Source organism: Cynocephalus volans, chromosome 1 (genome assembly GCF_027409185.1).
Source record: "Cynocephalus volans isolate mCynVol1 chromosome 1, mCynVol1.pri, whole genome shotgun sequence".
Classification (NCBI taxonomy): Eukaryota; Metazoa; Chordata; class Mammalia; order Dermoptera; family Cynocephalidae; genus Cynocephalus; species Cynocephalus volans.
In genome coordinates, this window is record NC_084460.1 from 293536108 (window position 1) to 293555729 (window position 19622).

Consider the following 19622-nt stretch of genomic DNA (forward strand, 5'->3'; position numbering starts at 1 on the left):
CTTTTTTCTTTTTTTGTTTTGTTTTTTGTTTTTTTGTTTTTGTTTTAATTTTATTTTGTCGATACACAATGTGGTTGATTATTGTGGCCCATCACCGAAACCTCCCTCCCCCTCCCTCTCCCCCTTCCCACCCAACAATGTCCTTTCTGTTTGCTTGTCGTATCAACTTCAAGGAATTGTGGTTGTTATGTCTTCTTCCCCCTCTTATTCTTTTTTCTAATTACAAATGAAATGTATGCTTATTTCTGAAAAATCCAAAGTAAACAGAACGTAAAGAACAGCCGTAGTTCTACCCATGCAGAGGTCACCACTGTTATCTCTACTGTCCTTACTTTATCGGTTAGGATTACGCTCAGCTGCAGACAGCAGAGTCCTGCCTTATCAGTTCCACCAAAAATCCTGGGGGGCTGTTAGACCCCAGGCTCTTTTCATCTCTTTCCTTCACCCTGCCTGCAGATCCAGGCTTTGTGGGGCCTCCAGTTTACAAAGATTTTGGAGGCCTCCTTTAAAATAAAGGAATACTAAATTAGGTATAAAAGTGAATACTTAGAATGAGAATGAGAAAATAAATCATTGTCAAAATTCGAATTTTTAAAATCAACAGATACACAAACAAAATCAGAAAAATAATGTTTGTACTAACTAGCTGCTTCGCACACCTCATAGTTTTTTTTTTTTTTTTTTTTTTTAAAAAGATGACCGGTAAGGGGATCTTAACCCTTGACTTGGTGTTATCAGCACCACGCTCACCCAGTGAGCAAACCGGCCATCCCTATATGGGATCCGAACCCGCGGCCTCGGCGCTCCCAGCGCCACACTCTCCCGAGTGAGCCACGGGCTCGGCCCACACCTCATAGTTTTTGTATATTTTTTGTTTTATGCCCTTTGGTCACCTCTACAGATGACGGATTTGTAATATTTTTGTCTACATGTATGACCAGTTTGTAATATTCCTAACAAAAGAGGAAAGAAGATTAATCAATCCTTCCAATAACGTATTTGATCAGATTTTGTTTCTTTTCTTTTTTTTTTGGCGGCTGGCTGGTAAGGGGATCTGAACCCTTGACTTCAGTGTTATAGCACCATGCTCTAACCAACTGAGCTAGAGCTAACCAGCCAGCCAAATTTTGTTATTAATAGATTAGGCAATTTTCTTTCAGCCTCACATTTAGCCTTTGGTAATGCTATATAAATGTTTAGGATTGTTAAATTTGAGAAAACCTTTGTCAAGTTTCTTTCATAAATACACTGTGCATGGAGGCAAAATTTTACTTCTCCCCTCTTAGGGGTTTGGGCTGAGCCTGAGGATTCAATTGATGTAAAACAGATTAACAGGAGAAAAGCATACAAATTTACATAAGTTTTATGTGACATGGGAGCTCTCATAAGGAAATGAAGACCCAAAGAACTGGCAACACCTAAATACTTTTATAACAGGTTGAACAAAGAGAGAGGCGGTTGTAGAAGGGAACCAAATTATGTGGCGAGGCTGAAGGAAGTTAAAAATTATCTTACCAAGGTCTGTTTGTACCGAATTCTCTTGGCTATGACTTCCTGTTGAAGAATGTTGCTTTTCTCCTGGTACAGGGAGAGCATCTTGCACATGGGGGTCTTTATCTCTTGTTTTCGGGAGGAACAGGAGAAGAGTAGAATGCCCTTCTTGCAGCAGCTCTTGTTCAAGTGCCTGAGCTCAAAGTAATCCTCACACTCCTCAGCACGAAGCCAAAAAAAAAATAGTCCTTCTGCCAAAGTGGCATATTTTGGAATGGCATATTCTGCCACCCTTCAACTGTTAAGACTTGGGGGCGTTTCAGGTTTTCTTGCACACTGATTATTCACAAATACTGTGACAGCATAGAGAATTTCTAGGCGCCATTTTCCTACAGCAGGACAGCTAGCAGTCATTTGACTATGCGTGGAGGTCACTGTGAGTCATATAAATTTTTCACACTTTAACCAAATTAATGTAACCTCAACTCAGTGTCTCCTTAGCTGTGTTGCAAATTGCCTTTGACCATTCCAGCTCCAAGTGATGTGAGGAGAAATGTAGCGAGGGAGGTCCAAGTAGACAGACACAGCACTATTAAGTGATTGCAGTTAAAATATGCTACTTTTGCAAATTTTACAAAAACATATGACCATGTGGGCACACATTGCTAGGGCCCCTCCTGTGCACTTGAAGCTTGAGTGTCATTAGCTCCATAGTAATTCTGCCTCAGTGCCCTCATTCACATGCTTGTTGCCTCTTGGTCATAAGACGATGGATGCAGCTCCTGGCACAGATTTGTGATAAGGTCAGGAAGAAGGCCAAATATGCAGCCAGCCAAGTCTCCCCTGTGGTGCTTTCCCCAATGGTCTGTTTCGTGGCTGCCACGATTTCCTACTGGTCAGACTTGGGTCACATGGCCCCTAGCTGCAGGGCAGTCTGAGAAGGTGAGTATTTTTTCAAGCAGGCATGTTGCTGTGCCAACAAAACCAGAGTTCTGCTGGACCTGAGTGAATATTGGGTGGACGGCTAACAGTGTCTGCTTCTGCTTCCAGATTATTTTCTGTGTGTATAGATGTGTGTGTGTGTGTGTGTGTGTGTGTGTGTGTGTACACTGTATATATGGATATGTATATACGTAGACACACACGCATATATACTGTGTATATATATAGTATACCTACATTTCTGACAAAAATCCATACTGCTTTATAACATGTCTTCATTTCTTTAAGTGATTCACAAATACTCAAAACCGGTGAATAAGAAATGTATTTTTTTACCTAAATTGATATGTGTTGGCCAACTTTTTGTGTGTGTGTCTTTTTTTCTTTGTGTTGGCCAAATTTTACTACTGATAAATTGCATTCATCTAAAGCATATGCTATATTCAGCTAAATTATATGCTGCATTTTTTTTATTGTGGTTCAATATGCTGCATTTTATAGTAGCAGAACCTTCTTTTAAACAAAATCTCCATCTGTAGCACAGATGAAAGCTGAGTTCCTCTGGAGGAGTAGAGGTGGGTGCCAGCAATCCTTTCTGTCCTCTCTCCCTCAACCCCTGAAGCACTGCTGCAAAACTCTGTATAAACAGCTCTGCCTCAGCAGGTTGTTAGATGAGATACCCTTTAAGATCCTTCCAGCCTAGAGAGGCTCTATGGCAACTGAGGGGTCCAGAGACGGCCTGGTGACTCACCCTGCAAGCACAGCAGTGGGAAGGGGAAGGACAGCCCCGCAAAAAATGGACTAGGGAGTGTCAGGCATACCGCTGGGCCCTGCACACTGACCCCACTCCACCTAGGGCCTATCCTCCAGACAGGGCTGACCCGCATGCCGGACTCAGTTTCCCCATCCACTAGAGAGGAAAAATACCATTCACTTAAATTATTTCCTGGGGCTCTAAAGTTTTAAGGAGATGGTATAGCTGACAGTTTTTGATCATCTCAAACATTCTCAAATATAAGTGACATGGGAGATTGGGAAGAAGGACGAATCAAGCCCAAGTGGTGGAAAGGGTGGGGAATACACCTGAACATGTGGAATCCTAATACCGGGCAGCCAGGGCCAAATCCATATCCCCCCAATGTCAGGTATCCTGGAGGTCCCAATCCTGCCCATCCACCTCCTTTCAATCCGGCCTTTCCTCCAGGCCCCTTTCCCACTCCCCCAGGAGCTCCCCAGGGGATCCAGCTTTTCCCCCAGGTGGGCCCCCTCATCCTGTGCCACAGCCAGGGTATCCAGGATGCCAACCCTCAGGTCCCTACCCTCCTCCACATCCACCACCTGCCCCTGGCATGCCTCCTGTTAATCCCTTGGCTCCTGGCCTGGTAGCACCAGGAGGAATGATGATGGACAAGAAGATGAGGAAGAAAATGAAGAAAGCCCATAAAAAGATGCACAAACAGCACAAGCATGGCAAGCATTCCTCCTCCTCCCCTTCCAGCAGTGACTCTGACTGAATACAGGACCTGGACCCTTCCCTCAAGTCTCACCAGTTCTGCTCTTCCCATCAAGCTCCAGATGTCATGTTGCACTGGGGGGAATTAGCCCTTGTGCCCCCAATCCTCACTCCCACCTGAGCCCTACCCTGCTGTTCAGTCCTGACTGGCTAGGGAAAATGGGAAGAGGATTACCATCGGCTAGCAAAGGCCGTCTTATGGCTTCTTGGATAGATCTTGTAGATGATGAGCTTAGCAGAGGAGCTGTTTTTCGAAGATGATGAAATTTTGAGCTAAAAGCTGAAGTTTAAAATCTGTAAGATGTGATTTTTTTACTTTAATAATTGTGGTTTGGGGGTTTTGTGGAAATTTAATTATGAAGAAAAACCTGTGCCTATTTTGTAATGGTGGCACACTTAGGTGATTTAGTGGCAAATACATTTCGAGCAGGCGGGTTTTTTGGCACCACGTGCTAACCGAGTAACCACCGGCCAGCACACCTTCTGTTGGTCGCACTAACTGTAAGGCTGCTGGGAAGTGGAGGCAATTTGGTGGATGAACTTTGATTTCCGTTTTGGAACCTAGGCTCTCCTCAGTAGCCAGCTCAGGTCCTTCTCTCATTCTCCACCTCTTGAGTCCCAATAAAACTACTTCTTCTGGGGGGGGGGGGAAATATATATATATATATATATATATATATATATATATATATATATATATATATATATATATATAAAAGTGACATGTTCTTGTCCTCTGGGAAGGCATTGAGAAGGGTGAGCTTGGGATGACGGTGGGGAGGCGACGGCGGCAGAGGGCTAGCAAAGACTCAAAAGAACCCTCATACTGACCGTTCCCCTTGTCCTTATAAGGGGACAGAATTACCCCTTTTTAATGCTCTGCTGTGGGACAGACTTAACGGACATAATGGAGAGAGGAAAGAGAAGCCGTACGTGGCCCTGAGGTACCATTGCCGAGTTGCACGTAAGGGGGCTGCTCTGGCGATGAGGACGTGTCAGTTTGACCCTAGACACCACATCAGGGAAGTGTGACGGAAGAGAAGTCAGAGTAGAAGTAGTGTTCGTGATTGCAGTTAAAACATTCGACTTTAACCGATTTCACGAGATATGCAAAGGGAGATGTACAGTTCTTATTTGCAGAGCTTAGTTATGTTCCGTTTCCCGCCCCTGCTCTCTCGCCCCGTCTTGTCCCTTCACCCTCCTTCCATCCCCTGCCTCCTCCTTACGCACCTGCCTCCTCCCCTGGCTGGCAGCTGTCTCCGGGCACAGGGGAGGCCCCTTGGTTCCCATAGCCGTTGGCCCTTTTTTCCCCTCTCCCTACTTCAAATACTAGATAAACTTGAAGAACTTTTCAGCAAAAACCAAGAAATCAAAGATGTAACTCCAAGTTTTTATTTTTTTAACTTTATATTTTGAAATAATTATAGATTCCCAGGAAGTTACAAAAGTAGTCCAGACGGGTCCCTCTTGCCCTTCACCCCTTTCCCCCAGTGCTGTCTTGTGTAATTTATAGAAGAAATCAAAGCAGGGAAGTTGACATTGGTACAGTCCGCAGACTTGACTCAGATTTCACCAGTTTTACAGTGATCTGTTTTCTAGTAACTTTTCTTAATTATTAACCTAATTATAACCAGATTACAGAAAACTTAGAAAATAGAAAAGAAAAATTATTCAAAGTTCTACTCTCCTATATAGCTGCTCTAATCATTTTAGTGTTTATTTCCTTCTAGTCTTTTTGTGCACTTTTAGCATAATTGAAAGCATTGTTTATGTACATTATTATAACCTGATTTTTATTTAATGTTTTAAATAAACATTTCTGTTCATAACCTATTCATTATCAATGCAAATGGCCATATAATGTCAAGTGAATATGCCATATTTTACTTAATTATTCCCCTATTACTAGAGAGATTATTCCAGTTTTATTCTATAAAAATTTTATAACAACCTTGTTTATTTAACATTTTCCATATTTTGGATTCTTTCACTAGGATTTATATCCAGGGATATGAAGACTTTTACAATTCTTGAAATAAAGTGCCAAATTGCTTTCCAAAAGAGTTGTCTCAAATTTCAGTGCCACTGATATTTTAATCTAGTGCCAGCAGTGCACAGGCTCTTTAAGTTGTTGCTCATAGAATCATTTTACCTTTTTCGTAAAGTCATGGTTTCTAATTAATAAAGTTGATCCCTTTTTCTTCTATTTACTGGTAATACTTTCTATTTTGTGACATGAGTGAATTCTTTGCCCATTTATCTATTTAGTGTTTTACTTACTGATTTGTAGGAGCTTATTGAAAATTTTAACCTTGTATTAGTCCATTTCTGTTTCTTGTAATAGATTCCTGAAACTGGGTGATTTATAAAGAAAACAAAATGTATTGCTGACAGTTTCGAAGGCTGGAAAGTCCACAGTGCAGGGAACGCATCTGGTGAGGGTCTTAGTGGTGGTGACAGTGACCCAGGGGTCTCACATGGCAGAAGTGGCCGAACAGAGAGAGACTCTTCACGTGCTCTCCTATTAAAGCCCTCAGAACCACACCCCCGACCACCATTAATAATCCATTCACTAGGGCACGGTCCTACAACCTCATCACCTCTTCAAGGCCCCACCTCTCAATTACCATAATAGGATTTCCCACCCTCTTAACACTGTCACAGTGGGGACCAAGCCTCCAACACATTAAACTTTTGGGGGGATAAAATTCAATCCATAATAAACCTTTTATCTGTTAAATATGCTTCAAGTATTTTTTTTCCCAGTTTGTTGTTTGCCTGTTGATTTGGCTCATTTTTAATATCCTACACATGTAGAAGTGTTAATTTTCTATGAAATCAAATCTGTCTTTTCTCCCTTCTCACTTTTAAAAGTCCAGTCCTCTCCAGAGATGTGATACTTTACTATAATCAACTGTTTTCTTCCTATTCCTGTGATTTCATTTTTTAAAATGTATATTGCTAAATGATGTAATATGCAAACCCAAAAGGATTTCTCCCCAAAATTTTTATTTGCCTGAATAATCTGTGACATGATCCTTCCTCATTTATTTGCAAAGCTTCTTATCATCGTAGATTAATTTATTCAGTGAAGTAAGTTCTACTTCTAGGTCAGCTCTCAAAGTAGATGACTTCTTGAGTCCCATTTCCTCTTTCCTTCCACCAGATCATGACCAACACGGGCAAGACAAGGCGAAAAGGGCTGGCCAGTGTACAGTGGAGTGGGGACGAGCCCCTGTGCCGGCCTGTCACCCCCGGCGGCCACAGGAACGGGTACCCAGTGTAAGTCCAGGCTAAAGGAGACAGGAACTTGTTTTCTGAAACTTCATTTTGATTAAGTGCAGTGTAAGATGTATGTTTTTAAAAATTCAAAATAAAGTGTTCATATTGAAAAGATTCATCTCTTTATTATTTATCTTTTTGGGATTTTTGGAGGCAAAGAGATTGAGTACCCCTCCCTTCCCCCCAGGTTCCTTCTTCCAGAAGGAGAAGTGGTTGTATTACAGGATCTCCAGGACCACTTCTGAAGACAAGTGTTGGCCAGTGTAATTTCAAAGGAAAGCACCTGAAAGGAATAGTGGGTCTACCCAGAAAGGACTCCTGTCCTGTCCTTTCTGTGGCCTTCTCTCTGTAGTACGAGGCCCTTTGTTGGGATTGGGGCGTCACAGTTTAAGACTCCAAATCAGTTTATTTCAGATGACTTTTTAAAAGCAACTATGGACATTTTTAGCTGCCGAGACTTATTCGTTCTCCAAAGCCTTGTTTCTACCCCGTTTACATAAATAAAGCTTTGGTTGCCCAGAGCCTCTGGTCTGCCTGGAGGCCTGGGGTCCTGCACCACTGTGGGCTTTGGGGGAGCCCCAGGAGGGGCAGTCCAGTGGGCAGGAGAGAAGTGTTTCCTGTAGTTGGGATGGCCTCCCTTTCCCGTCTAGAAAGGAGGTTTTAGAGAGTAGGCTAAAAACCTACATTTATTAATTTAACAAATAGTGGCCAAATAATATTTGAAATGAATATATCACGTTTTACTTAGTTATCCTCAATAACAGGGCAATTTGGTTATTTCCAGTTTTACTCTATAGTAATTGGTAATGAGCATCCAGGCACTGGGGGTTCAGCAACAAATAAAATGCAGAAATGCCTGTCCTCATGGACCTCCGTGCCATGTGTGCTAGGGACGCCAGGTCCCCAGCAACCAGCTCTTGCTGAGTTCTGTTTCCCATCTGAGATTGGACCTGAAAATATTTCAAGACCCATGCCATGCATCCGTGCTCTGAGATCTGTTTGATTTGATTTTGAAGTTAGTTGTCATATGTTTATATGTCTAGGATTTTATTTTAATTACTGATGTACAAACTAGCATCTCTGTAGGTTAAAAAAGTACTGGTTGCAGTTTTAACCTACAGAGAAGTTGAAAGAATATTACAGTGAAGTGTTTCTAATTGTTAACATTTGCTCTCTCTCTCACTCTGTCTGTAATATAGAATTTACACATGTATACGTCTTTTAGCTGAACTATTGGAAAGCTTGCAGACTTTTAGCATGCATCTCCTAAGAAGAACATCCTCATACATAACCACATTATCACACCTAAGAAAGTTAACTTAATGCTATGCAGTATGTGTCAATATGCCCTGATTGTCCCCAAAATGTCATTTATATCTGAGGGGTTTGTGGGGTTTTTCGTTGTTGTTCCAGATATAGCCAGGTGTCAACTACTAGTATATCCAGTTTATAAAATATTATCTTTTACTTACCGAAACATTGTTTTAAAAATTATGTTTAGATTAGTTTTTTAAAAGAAAGAAAACAAAGGGAAAAAAAAACAATTTTTTTTTTACGTTATTAAAACCCTGACTGCACAAGGATGCAACAATGACATAAGGATATTTTAATCAGAGATAAGGATGAAGGAAATCTAATAAGTATAAAATCTAACCAAAGGACCCCATTAATTCTTGGATCAGATGTTCTACTTTGTGGAGAGAAATTTGAGGACATTTTTCCATGCCCGGGAGCCCATCTGGCTCTCCCCTGATTTGTGCAGGGGGTCCCGTCAAGACCTTCGGCTGCAGCAACCTGCCAGGTAATAAGAGCACCTCATTTTCCTGAAACTATGGACCTTCCCACTATAATGAAGCAGATGCCCGGTCACCAGCTCCCTCCATCAGGTTGTGTCCCCAAACATTGTCAGCACTCTGTGCCAGATGCTGTGCTAATTGCTGGGGATCCACACATGTATGAGAAGCGATGCCTGCCCTCAGAAGCTCGCAGCGCCAGCCTCATGGCAGGGGAAAGGTCTAGTCAGAGTACGGCCTGATGGAAGGCAGGGGGGGCTCCGGCAGGGTGCAGAACGTTGATGTTCAGGATTTGAAGTTCCACCTCCACACGTCTAAAAACCCACCTCTAAAAAGTTGATATGACTCTCCATTCACAACCAGCTCCCTCTGGCAACCCAAGGTTGCCAGAAGCATAGATGAATCTAGAATCTTGGTGCTCTTGGGGACATTCTCACCGTGTATATTACACACATTCAAGATACTAGTACTTTTGGAGTCAGTAATTCCACTGTTAGGATTTTGTACTGAAAAGTAATCAGATGCTTACAGATATACACACACACATACAAGGGTATTTATTTCGGTATTATTTATAAAATCAGAAGTAATTTACATGCCCAAAGTAGGAGGCTGGACTAAATTATGACATAGCCACACAAAACAATATGGAAAATGATGTTTTAGAAGAATATTTAATGACATGGGAAGAACCTCACAACATATTCTAAGTGAAAAAGCAAATTATAAAATGACATGAATACCCATGTCAGCCGTTTATAGAGATCCCAAGTTAGTATTTTTTAAGTGTATATTTGCATATTTAAAGAGTGAAAAGATATCAAATGTTAAGTGGTTGTGTTTAGGGCTGGGGAGGACAGGTCATTCTATATATTGCATATAGTCACCTAATTTTTCATGATACATACCTACTGGTTTATAACCAAGAAAGGAAAGGTTGCAGGGAAACCTAATACATTTGCCTGCACAGCGCGGGGCCCTCCCACCCTCCTCGGCCCAGCATGGGCTGCGCCTCCCTCTCTGTTCTCCCACCCAGGCCACCCCTGCGGGGGTCTCCATGCCCTCTGCTCCCTCTCTGCCCAGTCACCTTCCTGCCTCCTGCCACCTTCATCAGGCCTTTCACCATGCTCTGGCATCTCCAGCGACTTCCTGCCCCACCTTCTGCTCCCTTCACAGCCCTGCGTGGTCAGGCACACAGATCCCGCTGCCATGGTCGCCACTGACCTTCCAGCTTCCAACCCCTGAGGATACTCAGGGCCATGTCATGCTCGCTCTGGCAGTTGCCACCAATGACCCCCCTCCTGGTAGCTGTGCCCCCCATCCCTGTGCTGGTCCTCAGCCTCTCACTCCTCCCCGCCATCCTGCTAAAATGCCATGTTCTGGAGGCCCTAGCTAAGGTCCTCACCCATCCTGCCTGCTCTCTGATTTCCACTACACACTGAGGACACCCAGATCCAGTCCAGACTTGCAAGATGTGTCCCCCCAGTACCCCCAATTCAGCTGCCTTCTGCGCCCCTGCTCCAGCGTGTGGCGTGAGTACCCCCAGTCAGCCCAGCGAGAACCCTGCCTCTCTGCCCTCTCAGCTCCGGCCTTCACCTGAGCTGTCCCCTTCTCTCCCTGCCCGGGAGGGCCACCTAACAGTTCTCCCGGGCACCATCTGTGACTGTGACCATGGACAGACAGAACTTTGCAGCATGGAATGTCGTTTCTTTGTCTCCTCATTTCCCTTGGGGATCAAGTCTAAATCCCTGGCCTGGCCTACAGGGTCCTTCTCAATTGACACCGCCTTCCCCCAGCTGTCGGAGCTCCCCAGGACACCCTGCACCCTCCAGTCGCTGACTTACAGGTCATTTTGGTGGGGGAGGGCATCATTTTTGAGTGGTGCCTTAAATCTTTCTGGAACAAGAAAGCATACATTTTTAAATTTTTTTGCTTCTTCACCTTGCTCGCAATGTTACCTCTGCTGAAAACTTTCCCTGTTCTGGCCCCTGGCAAACCCCAATTCAGAGTTCAAGACTGAAAGCCCCCAACCCCCTTGGGAAACCTTTCCTGCCCCCTCAGGGTGATTAAGTGTCTCCTCCGTGTTTGCTCTTGGGTTGAACTGTATGAAATTGACGTTCCAGAACAGCCACTCACACAGTCCAACCCTCAGCAGGTGCATGCTTGTCCTCGTGTGCCCCACCAAGGCCTTGCTGAAGTGGGTGGCCGAAGACTCCTCGAAGGGGCAAGGGCTCCACTGCTGTAGGCACACCTGCGGAGCCTTCCTCGGGGATGTGCGTCAAAGGTGACCCGCGGAGCCAGCCCCATCCCTGCCTGCCGCTCTGCCAGGGGCTCGCCCGGGCCCGTGGTCTCTTGCGCCTCACCCAGTCTGGCCCAGTGAGGCTCCCAACATGTGTTGCTGAAGGAATGAGCCTCCGCCAGCCCTCTCTACCACCCCATCAAGCAGTCGTTCTGCAGGCCTCCTTCAGGTGGTGTCAGAAAGCAAGTCTCTCCCCGGTCCTGTTCCTAACCCTGGTCGGGGCTGACATGACAGTGTGCTGTGTCCTCTGATTGGATTCATCCCTTCATTCACCGGCTGCATCTCGGGAAGAAAAAACAGATGATCTGTGCCTTAAGTTGTTTGATTTGTCTTGGTCGAAATGGTCCCGTGCCACCCAAAGCCCTAAGCCATACTCATGTGTTAGAAATATACGAAGCCATATATCACTGAAATCCACAGGTGCTAACAGGAGTGAGGCGAGGTTACTGCTGCATGGTTTCAGCCTCCTACTTTCTGCCAATATCCTTAAAAAGATTTAATATCTGCTAATATCTGTTTAACAAAAGAATTTCAGGCACAGCCAGCTCCTATATTTGTGATGCTACGTGGTAGCCCACAGTCAAATATCTCCTGGCTCTCTGTACTTACTGCAGTTTTTCGTGTTTTCCTGCAGGCCAGACGACCATCTTCCTTCACCCCAGATGGCCCGACATGCTAGAAACGGCTGCCTGCAGGCCCTGCCAGCCGCTCAGCCCACAGTCAGCAAGGAGGGCGAGCCCTGTGCGGCAGAGGCCTGCGTCCCCTGTCCACGTAAGAGCGTTGGCAGCATGCCCGGTAGGGTCTGGGGCTGTGAGGCCTAGAGTCTAAGTGAAGCAGCAGCAGGAGCTGGGAAGCCCTGTGGTCTCAGCCACCGCCTGTGTCACGGAGGCTCACGCCGGGATCACACTGCCAGGCCCGACGTCGCACTCTCCTCCAAACCCACTGCCAGGAGCACTGTGTCCACCGCTCATGCCTGGGAGCTACCAGGGCAAGATTTCCAACTGGGGGAAGCGGGTTTAATGGGAGCCTGTGGAATGGGAATCACAAGCTGATGCAGATCAATGACCAAGGTTTTGGTACCTCAGTTTCCAGGGCTGAGGGGGTCAGCCACGTGTCAGAAGGCTGGACCGAGTCAGAAGTGTATGACCAGGACCATGAATGACTCTGGGATCCAAACGTGTTTTGAAGCATCTAGTTAACTAGCTTCAAAACCGGTGGCCTACCAGCCAGCCATCAAAAAAAAATACTGGTGGAGGATAAAAGTATAAGAGATTCATTTTGTTTTGTTTTTTGGGCGGCTGGCTGGTACAGGGATCTGAACCCCTTGACCTTGGTGTTATGACAGCATGCTCTCTCCAGCTGAGCTAACCACCAGCCCCAAAATATATATACTTTGAATCAGAAATGTACGAAGTTGTTTTGTTGGTTTTTTTTAATTTTCAAAAGGAAATTAAAAGGATTATGAGCAGGCCAGATAAGACTCTAATTTCCATTCAAATAGGAAAAACAACTGAGGAGCAGGTCAGATTCCAGAATGAGAAACATCTGAGAACTTGTATAATCTGCTCACAATTGGATTCAAATGCTCCCAAGCCCAGGCCCAGAGCCGTAGGCCTGTTTCAGAGCCAGAAGCAAGCCGGGTTGTTTGGGACTCTTGGGGAAGGTCTCTTGATAGTGAGCAGTTTCCACCTGCCAGAGGCCAGGACTGTTCACTGCTCTGGCCCAGCCTCAGGCCAACACATTTGCTTCTCCTTTCACATCCTTTCACTCTTCTCTAGGCCATTAGTGAGCCTTTGCTCTGTTCCTCCCTGTCCCCTCTTTCCGACTGGCCCATCTGCAGGCCCCTCACTCACCCTGGACAACTGCTGTCTCCCCGAGGTGTCTCCCTGCCTCTGCCAGACAGGCCTCTGGTTCTGAGTCTGCGTGTGGGTGCAGCAGATCAGGGGAGGGAGAGGAATGCGGATGAGCCATCCCCGTCTGGTTCATTCCTTCCCTGCGGGAGCCTGCACCGACCTCCCCCGGCCCCTTGCTCCACGCAGACCTGCTCCTCCAGCCCTGCCTCCACTCCGTTCTCTCTCTCTCTTTGCGCCCACCCAGCTCTTCCCCATAGGTGTCCTCTTGCACATGACTTGCCTGTTGGCCACGCTGGCCCCGTGCCAGGAATTAACGCCCCTCCTAGAGATCCCATGGAAACCCACCGCCATGAGTGTCCACACCTTCAGTAAGACCTTCACACCACGCAGTCATTCGAGACAGCAGGATGACTCGTGACAAGGAGCCCCCAGGATCCGCAAACTCTTGATCAGTTGAAGGCAGGGCCAGAAAGTCATTCTTTCTGAGCAAAGGACTCAGCCCATAGAGCCAAAAGGAAATAGTTTCCCAGGGAAAAAGCCAAGAATGTGGCTTAGAATTTTGTGAGACATTGGCCTGAGGAAAATTACTCTCATTTCCCCATCAACCAAGACTATCTCGAATATCAAAATCACATGCCTTACCTGGCGTTAAAATGCTCAGCCCTGTCTGAAATGGGTTAACCAGTAGGGAACAGTACTCTGTCCCAGTAAGCTCAGGGGCACGCACACAGCCTCCCTTCTCCCAGCTCCCAGCTCTGTCCGTGGGTCTTTTTCCTTGGGGGAACCTCTGAAAGTCTGCAGTGTAGCATGTGGTGGGAGGATCAGGGAGAGGAGAAGGGGGCGATTGAACCAAGGAGATCTCAAAGGGTCTCAGGGGAGCTCTGCTCACCCTGTCCCCACCCTCACCCACCCTAGCAAACTCCTGATCCAGGAGGACATACCTACCCCTGGGTGCCATCTTTTTAATGGTGTGAATTGTAATGGGATTTCCCCTGTCTATATCCCAGTTCTTGGGTATGGCTCCATTTGCGTGTTATTTCCTGCACCCACGTTTGGTGTCCTGGGCCTTATTGTAAACCTGCTGAGCAGAGAACACAGACCAGCACTGGCCAGTTATCCAGTGAAGAAAGTGTCAGAGAAGTCTGAAATTCTAGAGACTATCCAGTGTGGACTGTAATAAAGCCCCTCATTATGTTCCATACCAGAAATAGATTTCTTCTAATTTTTTTTTGGGGGGGGGGGCTTGAGGGAGGCTGGGTGGCTGGTCAGTACAGGAACGAGACTCTTGACCTCAGTGTTACAAGATCATGCTGTAACCAACTGAGCTAACGAGAAATTGATTTTCTTGTTTGGGTCAAAAGAGAATTATCTGGCCGAGCCCGTGGCTCACTCGGGAGAGTGCGGCGCTGGGAGCGCCAAGGCCGCGGGTTCGGATCCCATATAGGGATGGCCGGTTTGCTCACTGGCCGAGTGTCGTGCTGACAACACCAAGTCAAGGGTTAAGATCCCCTTACCGGTCATCTTTTAAAAAAAAAAAGAGAGAGAATTATCTGGAAATCAAAGCTCCCTGTCGTGAGTTTAAGAAAATCTGCAGAAAAGATTCCTTTATATTTATGATGAAACAGAGGTCACAGTGCAAAGGTAACAGATATTATTTAATTGAAAGAGCTGGGAGCGTGGGTTAAGGAAGCTGCCGAGGTGCCTGTTATCTGGGACTTCTCAGTCTGCTTCCATGTGGGGGTCTCCTGCGTGGCCAGGCCTGGCCCTTGGCCATGGGTGGCAGCTAGGGCACTGCTCTTGGAGGCGAGGGCACTTCCTAGCCCTCTTGGGCACAGTGAGGGATTCAGCCTGAAGGAGCCTTGGGCAGCTCAGTCAGGAGAGCCCCAGCTCTGGGATTGATGGATTTAGCAAATAAAAATGCAGGACAAAGTTACATTTGAGTTTCAGATAAACAAATGTACCTCCATGCTCCTGGGTGGAGGTGCCAAGCAGTGGCCAGGGGGACGATTCCGTGTTCTGTCGGCCGAGAGGAGCCGAGAAGGCTGAGCCGAGTGGTCTGTGCCTCCCTGCGCTGCGCGCCTGCCTGGCAAGCTCCCTGGCTGCGTGGGTAAACAGGTGCCCGATCCACAGTCGCCAGGGAGCGGGAGGGACTGGTCTGGGCGTGCACTTTCCTTAGCTTCACAGCCCAGCCCAGGAAAGAGCATCCTTAGAAAGGCTCCAGGGCAGACATGGGCTGACCTCTCTCTTTCTCCCCAGCAGCCGCTGCCACCAAGCCGAGAGAGTGGTTGCCAGCGCGACATCAGGAAGAGCCCCGCCTGCCCCCCATGGGGGTTCCCAGCCAATCAGAGGAGGTGCCCCAGGACCTGGGCAGTGGAGGGACCACCAGGTAGGGGTGTGGGGTAACATGGGCACTCGGGGTGGGCCCCCCGCAGGTGGATGCAGAGCACCCAGGAGTCCTGGGAAGGCTCCCCTGAGGCCCATCCTCTGACAGTGGAAGCCAAAGAGTGTTTCGCTGGGGCCCGAAATGCAGTGTCAAGATTCCCAGTGGAGTGCGGCCACCACACCTGATGACCAGTCAGCCAGGTCAGAGGCCAAGGGGAGGGTTCTGCTCCCTGAGAGCCATCGGTTGTCAGACCGGGAGGACAGGACACTCATACACATGCCCGAGGGACTAGTTTTAAGAACTGCTAGGTGATCATGTTCAGGGGATGTGTGACTCAGGGTGACTTGAGGCAGTGTCCTGTCTTAGCTGTTTGCTTCTGGAGGAGGTGGGATGGAGAAGAGAAAGATGGGGAATGAGGTTGGTGAATGGTTGGCTCAGGGATCAGCTTCCCAAAACAGCAGCTGGGTCCCCAAGCAGGAGAAAAGGGTGTTTTCTGTTCCTCTACACCAAATGAGCACACACCGCCCTTGATGGGTTACTAGGGGTTATTTAGAATCTAGAAAGGACCTTCTGATGACCTCACCACCCCTTCTTTCAGATCTGAGGAAACCTGCTCAGGGAGAAGAGCCTGACAGACCCACCCTGTCCCTGACCCACCAGGCCACCAGCTGGCCCTCACCACTTCCCCCTGGCTGCACGGTACCCTGCCAGCAGAGTGACTTCAACATGGAGAAGCCAACCTCCTGCACTAAAACATGCGGCCTGAGCCATGTTTAGTGTGCATCCACTCCTGGGGTGGCTGCCTTCGAGGAGCTTTGCTGTGGTGACTGGTCCAGGCCTTCTGTGCCCAGCCTCTCTCACAGGGTGGTGAAGCGCTTCCATTCCCAGGTCTGCAGGGAGCAGCCATGGGGGCAGATCGGCAGCTCCTGCAGTAGCAGGGCCCGGGGGACAGATCGGCAGCTCTGGAGCAGCAGGGCCCGGGGGACAGATCGGCAGCTCTGGAGCAGCAGGGCCCGGGGGCTGCACGAGGTGCATCGAGGCTGCGCTCCAGGCCTGTGGACGGCTCTCCCTCCCCGCCCTCAGAATCAGCAACTCCTGCTCAGTTCTAGGGGCCATGGGAACAACGGTTGCTGCCACTGCCCTCAAGAAGAGGCAGGGAGATGCCAGGGAGGAGGGGACAAGTAACTAACGGGGAAGAAAGAGAAAAGGGTCCAGAAGAGCACCGAGCCCCGTCCCTCCCAGCAGCCGGCGGTGTCCTTTCCCACTGCTGTGTTAGCTTAGAGAGGGGACGTCCGAACCACGGGAAGGACATCGGGGCTTGGCCAGGCACGGGCGGGCAGTCCTGGCTGTCTCTCTGGGCAGAGGGTGTAAAGGGGGCAGGAGGAGGGTCCGGGATCTGGTCTCCTCCAACCCAACTGGATGCCCCCCCTGCCCCAGTGGCTGAAGGGGCGCTTGTCTGCCAGGCCGGGGTCCTCTAGCCCCCGTCCCCTCCTCAAATGGAAACCTCCTCTTTGCCAGGCTGCCTCCCCCCACTCAGGCCCCAGCTAGGCGCCCCTTCCTCCGGGCTGCCAGAGACCCCCGCGGCCAGCCCAGGGGGGTCCTCTCCTGTGCTTCAGCCAAGCCAGACCTGCCCTCCGCTGCTGGCCGTTTCCTTTTCCCTCCTGTACGTGCTGAGTTCATTTCTGTCCCTGTCCTCCCAGAAACACCTGTTTTCAGCGTAGGCTGGGGACCCCGAAGGCTCTCTTCTTAGAAGGGTCCCCTCATGACACCAGTGGACTCACCCAGCTGGCCTGCTTTACCCAGCACAAGTGCCCCCTCAGGTCAGACCCATGGAGGGTCTCACCTTAGTGTCGGTCACTGAATTCAACTCCTTCTAAACCCTGGGTCCTGTGTGAGGAAGAGGGTGGAAAGAGGAAGAAGTACATGTTGTTCCATGTCCCCTCTCCTCTCTGGCTACCGGACCCCTGCCTGGAATATTCTTTGCCCTCTCCCAACCCCCCTTGAGGTCTCAGCTGAGTGCCCCTTCCTCCTGCCTGTCCCCAAAGTGAAGGTCCCGCTCCCCTGCCCCAGGCTCACAGCAGCCACAGTCCCCTCTTATGGGGCACAGATCTCACTGTGTTGTCATGTGGTCCGTGGTATCTCCTGCTGTCCTCAAAAGACAGGCACCACATGCAGGGCGTCCGTGGCTGTGTCCCTACACCTAGCCCAGAGCAGCCTGCAAAATACTTGGTGGATGAATAAGGAGGAAAAAGGGAGAAAGCAAGGCTCTCTGCGTGGCTTTGGGGGGGGGACATTTGTCCCCTCAGTTCCCCTCAGCTCTTCTCCCTCGGCCTTTTGGATAAGGATAAGGGTTTACCCCCAGAAGAGGAGTTGGATAGGTGGGTGGAAAGCCCTGGAGCTGCAGGTTTGGGTAAGTGGTGGACTGAGTGACGTCACTGGTCATTTAGCCCACCTTTCAGGTAGCTTGAAGAAAATTGCTGCTCGAGCTCCCCTCTGGGGCTTCCAGCAGTGGGTCTTGCTGTAAAATTGCTTGCCTGGAATCCAGGCAGATCCTACTGCCTCCCCACTCTCCCCCATGGCAAAGTTTTCCTTTTCTTTTTTCTTTCAGCTTCTTAGAATCCTTAGTGTTGAGTAGCTAGGGAAAAAGACTGTTGGCCAGGCTTTAAAAATGCATTTATCTAGAAAAAAATGCATTTGTCCCAAAGTGCTTTCCTATGAAATATGTCAGTCCACACCGCAAGGGGCTGACCTGCACCTTGGAATATGCAGGTTTGGTTCCCAGCCATCGCCGCCCAGGAAGTTAATAGCAGTACTGCCATGACCGTCACTTGCCTCCCCCGTGGCCCATCGGCCACCACCGTCTGGGAGGCCCAGCTCAGGATGGTGCTGGTGCATGGTCCACATGCAGGCCCTGGACAGCAGCCCCAGCAGGATAAGGGTGTTTGCCAGTAGGTCCCCCCCATGTGGCCTGAGGACCAGCAAGGGAGTGGGCTCCTCAGGCCGGGATCAGAAGCAAACAGTGTCACAGGTCCTGTCCTGCCACAGACAGGAAGTGATTCTTTCTTTTTTTTAAAGATGACCGGTAAGGGGATCTTAACCCTTGACTTGGTGTTGTCAGCACCACGCTCTCCCAAATGAGCCAACCGGCCATCCCTATATAGGGATCCGAACCCATGGCCTTGGTGTTATCAGCACCACACTCTCCCAAGTGAGCCATGGGCTGGCCTAGGAAGTGATTCTTTTGCATGTACTGTGGCTTTCTAAAAATGAGAAGAAAGAGATTTTACATGTGTCTCCATATGTGTTTTTGCCCCTCACATTTTTCCCCTAAGGACACATGGCAGCTCACAACACCACATACAGGGCATCCAGCTAAAGGAAATGGCACATGAAGAAAGAACAGGAGGCCGAGGACACTAGGACAGGAGAGCTGCATATTCGTATGTGCTGTTTGTGAGTTTTCTGTATCTGCCTTCATCTGGTGTATTCTCTTCTCTCCCGGGTCCCCTCACCTCCACCTTTACTGGGATTTGTTGTAACCTGGATGAGATGTCTGTAGCAATGACCAAAAGCCAGCTATGGACCTAATGAGCAGAGTCCATTTAGGGGACCCCAAGTGCTTTTGTTTCTGCCTTAATGCAAGCTGGAAGGACACAGGATCCTCTGCCTGGTGATGCTCTACAGCCCGGTTGTGACTCAGCAGCATTCCAAACACGAGTAAAGATTAAATATCTGCAGAGGCCTTTTATTGCTCTTCCCGTCCAATACAATGTTCCTATTGATGAGCTGAGATAATATAAGTGGGCCAGGCCTCTCTAATAAATAATGGCTTATCTAACAGGGCACCTCCCAATTTACACATGTATCAGAGTTTACCTTTTTTCCAGAACCCAGTGTCATGTGTTCCTGCAGCAAATGACTTTTTCTAAGTCATAGGCGATGGCCATCCTGACTTCCTTTCCACATGCTTTCTCTGCTCTGCGCTTATCTGGCTTCATCTCCTGCCAAACCAGTGCCATTTCCTGGTTCTGGATCCTGGATGCCTCCAGGATGCTGAGCTCACCCT

The 19622-nt window shown here is 48.3% G+C and overlaps 1 protein-coding gene and 1 pseudogene across 1 annotated transcript in view; both read left to right on the forward strand.

Annotated features, from left to right (window-relative positions):
• Window positions 1-7285, forward strand: part of ARMC9 (armadillo repeat containing 9) — a 143822-nt gene extending 136537 nt beyond the window's left edge. The window contains exon 21 of the mRNA XM_063098022.1: window positions 7113-7285. Coding sequence (XP_062954092.1) covers window positions 7113-7232 — 120 coding nt within the window. The 3' untranslated portion in view covers window positions 7233-7285. The remainder of the gene's footprint in view (window positions 1-7112) is intronic.
• Window positions 3523-3947, forward strand: LOC134370660 (proline-rich protein 13-like; annotated as a pseudogene).
• Window positions 7286-19622: the final 12337 nt, after the last annotated feature.